The sequence below is a fragment of the Larimichthys crocea genome, chromosome III (assembly GCF_000972845.2).
Source record: "Larimichthys crocea isolate SSNF chromosome III, L_crocea_2.0, whole genome shotgun sequence".
Classification (NCBI taxonomy): Eukaryota; Metazoa; Chordata; class Actinopteri; family Sciaenidae; genus Larimichthys; species Larimichthys crocea.
The window spans coordinates 9,351,884-9,358,941 of record NC_040013.1 but is presented as its reverse complement, the minus strand read 5'-3'; the positions used below and the strand labels follow the sequence as shown (position 1 = coordinate 9,358,941).

The 7,058-nt window shown below is 38.9% G+C and overlaps 1 protein-coding gene across 2 annotated transcripts; it reads right to left on the bottom strand.

The window, feature by feature from the left end:
• Positions 1-1,719: 1,719 nt before the first annotated feature.
• caap1 (caspase activity and apoptosis inhibitor 1) lies at positions 1,720-6,823 on the bottom strand. Of its 2 annotated transcripts, none has more exons than XM_019262002.2 (6): positions 6,631-6,823; positions 5,328-5,522; positions 4,539-4,623; positions 4,363-4,420; positions 4,173-4,240; positions 1,720-4,076 (listed from the first exon to the last, which is right to left on the bottom strand). In XM_019262002.2, the coding sequence occupies exons 1-6, from the start codon at positions 6,742-6,744 to the stop codon at positions 3,577-3,579; spliced, it is 1,020 nt and encodes a 339-aa protein (XP_019117547.1). In that variant the 5' UTR covers positions 6,745-6,823; the 3' UTR covers positions 1,720-3,576. The 2 variants fall into 2 exon arrangements, with proteins under 2 accessions (XP_019117547.1, XP_010742738.2); XM_010744436.3 differs by having other exon boundaries at positions 5,328-5,519; positions 6,631-6,822.
• Between the last annotated feature and the right edge of the window lie 235 nt (positions 6,824-7,058).

The following is a 7,058-nucleotide window of genomic DNA, read 5'->3' as shown; positions in this document are numbered from 1 at the left end:
AGAATTTTAATGGTTGTTTGATGGTATTAATGCACCATTTAAATGCAGACCCCGAAGTTGAGGGGGGAGGACCCATGCGGAGAGAGCATGCATGGAATCTGAAAGTCAGATGTCAGAGGAGTCAGTGGAGGGGAAGAATTTTCTCAAAATGCAGATACTACACTGGAGTGGAATATCAAATGTTCAGATCTTTTTCAGGGATTTTGTAGTGTGACTCTAAAACTTACAATCACCCACTTCACATTTTTCGAAAAAGGATTGAGCCAAATCTAAGCCTCTCTGAGAAAAAAGCCAAGCATTTATGCACACAAATGAAGTCAATAGTGAACAGAGTGTAGCACACCTGCTATAAAACTTCAACAATTGTCATTCTTTTCTATTGAATGGGACAGAAGTACCGATTTTTCCAAAATGTCTACAGCGAGTCGAAAACATCAAGGCCAGAACTGAACACCATTTCTTGAGTAATCTCACCATTCCAATATAAGCCGCACGTTTACATACTTTGACTTTCTACAGCATTTACAATGACAATCATGATTATTGCCAATGCAACAGGCAGTTAGCAGTTGTTACGGAACTGGACGTTTAATCAAAACAAACCACATATAACATAAAACATCTCTTCGTCTGCTTTGTTAAGAAAAACGCTGTCTGGAACTGAGAATGAAATGTGTCCTCTGAGTCATTGCTTGGGGAAATCAATTCATTTAGTCATACAGAGGTGCTAAGTTATTTATTGCCTGTCAGCATGAGCTGTTAGTTCAATTTAATTTCTTTCTGCAGAAAGAACAGAGATGCTACAGAAGGAATTTGAAGAGAATTACTTTATTTATGCAAACAGAATGTATTCTCTAAAAGAACATCAATATTTTGCAATACTTTTTTTTTTTTTTTAAATCTCTACCTCTGTTTTCCTGTTGCATCATAGTAACATCTATAGTTTCATATTGGACTGACTAGTTAATTCTTTTATACAAACATACTTCCACTGCTTCTTTTACCCTCTCCAGTAGCTACGAAGTACAAACATTAAGCAAAATGTACCCCAATATCCAGATAACACATAGAGCTGAGCTTGACAAGGCATCCAGTTGTACTTCAGTTACCTGCAACTGTACTTTAACGGACAGATTTGAGCTAAAACCAATGTGCCAGGATACTGCAGCACAGTTACAACAGCTAGCATGTCATTTGAAACTTTAATGTCTTGTATGCAAATGTTATAATTTAGTATTTTAGCATGTCAACGCTACATTATTATTAGGCTTTGATGTGCAGTTTAGCTAAAATCAATGTGCCAAGACACTATAGTAAGTGTCGTAACATTTAGCATCATTAAATATTTGCTTGCACATGCTATAATGCTAAATGTTAGCCTGTCAAGTCTATTTCCCAGAGTAAATGCATTGCCATAAACTAAAGTATTGGAAAAGTGGAAGTTTTACGGGTCTGTGGTAGATCAAAAGAAACAGGATCGAATTATTCAAACTCTGCAGACCGTGATTGTCAATAATGGAAACCTATTCAATGACTGTTGAGATACTGACGAACCGAAACTGACTTCCACATTGCAAGAACCACCGTGTTGACGTACGTTCCCATAATGTTTGTGCTTTTGTATTTATTTTGGTATTTGTTACTTCTGGATTGGAGGATTGCATTCCTTGAACACTAAGGATTGCAAACACAACAAAAGAGAACTGACAGTACAAGAAATGCACAATCTCGTCTTTCTTCTTTAATTTTTAGGGATGCAATCGAGAAGCCTTGACTTTGCAGTACAGCAGTAGTTTAAATTGATGATGTCTTACACTGAGAGAAAGAAAGTGATTGCAGACAACTGCAAGCATTTATCACAATGTAAAATGCTCCAAGTCAAATCAATTTCTACACCCGCTAAAACACAGCATCTAGCATATCCCAGAACATCTAGTACATGACCCAAGTACCTGGAGTCATTATGCTCATTGTTCCTTCTTAAGCACAACCTAAAATCTGAAAGTTTTGAAAGGTTGTTACATTGAAAAAAAGTTCAATATAAAATTTAAAGGATAAACCACCCTCAAATAATTTGAGGACAACAGTGTATTGAGCATCGCTAGCTAGACGCTTGGTCACAACACTGAAGAAGATGACAGGTGCAGCTATTAAACTTGATAAACCAGTGTGCACGAGAACCCTGTTTTTGGCTTTGATAATAGCACCATTCATGGAAGCGTCATACCTGAATACCTGAACGGTGTTCATGAGGCTCATTTAAAATCAAAAAGTACTCCCTCAACAAAACAGTATCATCTCACCTCCATCAATCCATTTTGTAGCCTACTCATTCTGAGGTCTGCTTAAAAAGCCATTTATCTGCTCAGACTAAATCATAATTGGCGTTCTAATAGCAGTAAAATGACACCGATAAATACTCACCAATCAGTCACCATGAGCACTTAAGGATCGTTGTATCCCTTTTAACTAAAGTGGACGGTTCCCTCTTCAAATCATCAATGAGTACAAAGATACCTGCACATAAATGCATAGACAATGACGCATTTAACCCTCCCCTCCCTCATTCCTCTCATGAAATAACCCTTTTAAATGCAAATACCCAGGACGCAACTGGCTTCTTATCCTACGTTTCATTGTCTCCTTTGGGGTGGTGGCACAGAGCTGTTTTGCTCTACATCTGCATGTAATTGCACACACATCGCAACCTTACAGTTTACACAGGAACAAAGCAGCTTTGGAAAAAATTACAGCAAGAACACTAAGACGACGAGGATGCTATTTAGCTACATTGAGGTGCAGAAAACAGAAAAAAATTATTTTAAAGTTACTCTGGTGGATAACAGTGGCAGGTTCTTTAGCTTGATGTATAGGTGAGGACAAGCCGGTCTAATTATCTTTGATTTATTTCATTCATGGGTTTCTTTGTCTTTCGTCTGTGGGAGATGTTTTTGTTCTCTTTGCCTAACAGATATCTATTAAAACCTGCTGTTAGGAGATGGCTATACGTGCTATTAATACGCATTTATCAGACTGACAAGTCAAACAGATGTTCAGTGAGGAAAAAATCAAGTGTGTCTACTGTACATGACAGTACAACAATGCTGCCACCTACTTTGGCATTCAAAGCTCAGCCTACATACAAACAACACTGACTCAAGGAGAACCTCCACCAATTTTTCTAACCCAAACTATTTTAGTAAATTACATCATTACTAAGAAGACTCGACTTCCATGCTGCTGTGACTATTCTGACTGTAATGTGAGCAAACAAATCATCTCTTGCTCTTCTCTGCACACATTGGACATGTTGCCATGGGTGCACTGTGGCAGGTTAACACTGCCATCTAGTGACCAGAGAGAAAAATACACTAAGAAATGCCATTACTGTAACACTAATCATCCCAGAAGATTTAGAAGGTGAAGGACAAGCTTTAATGCGTTTAATTTTTCACATTAAACAACCTGTAACATCATTCCAATATGGAGCAATAACACAACGTGGCATCCTCACAGAACAGTAAACCAGGGGTTGCAAAGAGGAGAGTCAGTCCGACAAATAACAAATCAAATATGCTAAGCCGTTTTTGTCACACAAGGTTTTTTCCCATCACTTGCTTTCATCAGAGCCTTGATGGCCCTCGCCCTCATTTCCAGTTCCAGAAGCTCCAGCTGCTGAATTGACGGCTGACACGTCGTCGGTGCACGACTTAAAACGGGTCCACCTTGAACGGGTGAAATAACATCTGTAGGCGGCGGAGGCGGCGCACTCTGTACCTCTTCGGCCACTTCTTTGCCCGAAGTGGACGATAATGCTAAAATCTCGCTGACGCTTTTGTCTATGTCGCTCTGAATGTCTTTCTTTGCCTCTGTTGGTTGAGAGAGTGCGGGAGGTTTAGGGTTTTCTGGGTCAGGGTTTACGACTGGCTCGGCGCCTTCCCTGTTGCTGTCCGTTACTTTAACTGCGCCTTCCACAGACTTATTATTCTGCTCCTCTTTGGGTCCCTCTATGTCACTATCGTAAGTGTCTGCGTTTATGCTTAGGACGTCACTCTCCTCGCTTGAACCACCGCCCTCTGTAAAGAAAAGACATTTTAAATATAAAGTTAACCTTTTCATAGCTTTGTTTCCTTTTTTTGACGGGGTTGTTCTGAGTATTACATATTTATTACCTTGCTTGGGGTCCTCAGTTTTCGGAGTTTCTTTGAGGCAAGATGTCGAGTCCACATTATTGTCTTGCCTTGATTGGAAAAAAAATGAAATAAACACATAAAGGTATGAGGAAAAGCACGGGAACACAGTCTACTTTCATTCTGAAATTGTGCCCTCAGTACATTTGATAACTCATAACTTCTCACTCACTGGCTTTCCAAGGTCTCTTCTGTGTTTTCATCACAATTTCCAGACGTCAGTTCTTCCCCTAGACACAAACAACAGCTTTAAGCGAATGAGAACGCTTTGTGGTAAAAGATTGTTTTAGGCACGGGCAGTCCAGAAAGCGTGTAGATGTGGGAAAAAAACGTAGCCTTAAGTCTTACCTGCTAAGATCTGAGCAATATTCTTCTCTGAGATCGGCTCCAGCTGCTCCCAGCACAGCTTTTTGATTTCCTCTAAACTACAGCCCTGTGAATGACAGTGTGTTTAAATAGTATCTTTGGCGGCACGTTGCTTTAATACAGAAGAAGCCTATGGACAAATTTTTCTGACTATATGAGATAATCATGTGTTATTTAAAAATGTCATATACATTTTAGAGTCGGCACAAAAACATAGATGTGTTTTTAACTTTTAAATTTAACTATACAGTTCCATAGCTATAGATAAAAACACACAGTGAGTAAAAGTGACAGCAGTTCTATATCTAACTTAAAATGTGGATAAGGTGACTTTCAACCAGTTGTTATGAAATGACACATACCTTACCATTAATACACTATATTCCTACAAAAGGATGGAACAAACCTTTTCATGCAAGATCACAACTGCGCAAAGTGTTGTTGCTTTTTCAGCCAAAGCTGGTGCTGCTGGAGTACAACACTTGGCAATGGACAAAATGCGGTGCATCACAAAGTGATGTACGGCGTAGCAGCAAATACGACAATGGTTTAACTTTGTGGTGGACAGACATCTTAAAGACTCTGTTTAAGGAAGTCCAATGCTACATCGCAACTGTGAAATCGTCATTACAGAGTCTCTTTATTAATGGAAAAACATGGGTATGACGTGTGAAAATGTTTATTTAAAACTGACATTTACATTCAGACAGATGATGAGTTTGAAATTATATACATGTGTATATCCTGCCGTTCACACGATCACGCAATTACCTTTAGCTCATCCGGCAGCATTTTCCGGAGCTTCTTGTCGCCCAGCACGTGGAAACACTGCTCCAGCATCTCCCGCTTGTCCGTGACATAAGCGGTGATGGGCTTGAACAGCAGGCTGAGGTCAAGTCCCCCGTCCTCAATGTCACTGCCGACGCGGTCCAGCTCTGGGTCAGCGAGGTCATCTTTGGAGTCCTGCTTTAGAAACACAGTGTGTTACTGAGTCTTGAATTAAAAGGCGTCAAGTTATCCTAGAAACCCTGTTATTTACCTTCACGATCACGTAGAGAGGCTGTGATTTGTGATGCTGTGTTAAGACTTCTGACATTTTGTTCACCCCCATGTGATTTGATAACTTAACTCTTTTTGGTTAAATTAGTAGTGCAGTAAATCAAACGGTTAATTATTTATTTATTGTTGCCATGAATGCACAGTCATCAAAAATGAACACAACAACCTGATATAAAACAAAAGTTAGACATCCATCATTTGTTGCACTAATCCCTGGACATTTATTGTCTACAGCCTAATTTAATAGTACATATATATTTTTTTATATCTCTATTTGTACTTTTATTTCTTATCGCTATAAGAAAATACATTTTTTTTAAAAGCACTTATATAGTTTATCAGTCGGTTTGTAAGGATATATGGATAAACTGTTAATTATACATTATTTATGTAAATATCATCACTACACTCATACTGTGCATGCTGTATATTTATTATTTCCCCTCTGCACCATGCTCCATCTCATGTTTACTGTTTTCTGTTTTTTAACTGTACCTATGTCTATATATGTCTATAAGTGTAATAATTCCTTGTGTGTGTGTGTGTGTACATACCTGACAAATTAAAGTGATTCCAATAATTTAAATTTAGATTGATCTTATAGGTTCATTTCAATGTATGTTTAAGGTTTGTATGTTTACTCTCATGCTGCTACTAGATGCTTAAATTTCCCTCAGAATCAATAAAGTATCTGTCTGTCTGTCTGTCTGTCTGTCTAACTAACTGTCTGTCCGTCTAACTAACTGTCTATCTGTCTGTCTATAGTACCACCTACAACCAATAGGTTTATATCACTTTCATTAATATCATTATTATCCAAGCTTCCTTCACAGGTTACCGAAAGTTAAGCACACACAGCTGGTAAGCTTTAGGTGTGTGTGTGTGTGTGTGTGTGTGTGTGTGTGTGTGTGTGTGTGTGTCTGTGTGTCTGTGTGTGTGTGTGGCTCCATGTATAAACAAAACATTAGCATTAGCTTCGTTAGCTTCGTTAGCATCGTTAGCATCGTTAGCTCACCTCCGCGTTGTTCTCGCTCCTGCGTTTGTTGTTGTTGTTGTTTTCGTGTCGCTCCTCGGACTGCGAGTGTTTCCGCTTCTTCTCGCTGCTGCTGCTGGATTTCTTTTTGAGCATTTTAAAAGGTTAAAGCACAAAGCTCTGTATGTCTACACTCGGGAGCTCACTTGCTTAAAAAAAAAAAAAAGTTGCGGGTGGAAATGCGTCATTACCGAGAGAGGACTTCTTCTTTTTTGTGTTAGCGCCACCTGCTGCACCGGAGCGTCACTGCTCATCTCTCTACATCTAGAAAAATATATATCACAGCATCCTGTGTGTGCTAATTAATGCCATTAATTAACATTCGGTTTTCCTTATTAATCCCACAGGTTTTAGCAGTGTTATCGTGTCTTACTTAGTTTTAAATTTAGTTTAAAACTCGGCTTTTAAAA

Bases quoted from the DNA above. Each gene is read 5' to 3' on its own strand.
- caap1 (XM_019262002.2), bottom strand. From the start codon at position 6,744: ATGCTCAAAAAGAAATCCAGCAGCAGCAGCGAGAAGAAGCGGAAACAC. The intron at 4,241-4,362 runs GTGAGTGAGAAG...TTTCCAATCAAG, and splicing joins GAAGAGACCTTGGAAAGCCA to GCAAGACAATAATGTGGACT. The intron at 4,077-4,172 runs GTAATAAATATG...TTTTCTTTACAG, and splicing joins AACTGAGGACCCCAAGCAAG to AGGGCGGTGGTTCAAGCGAG.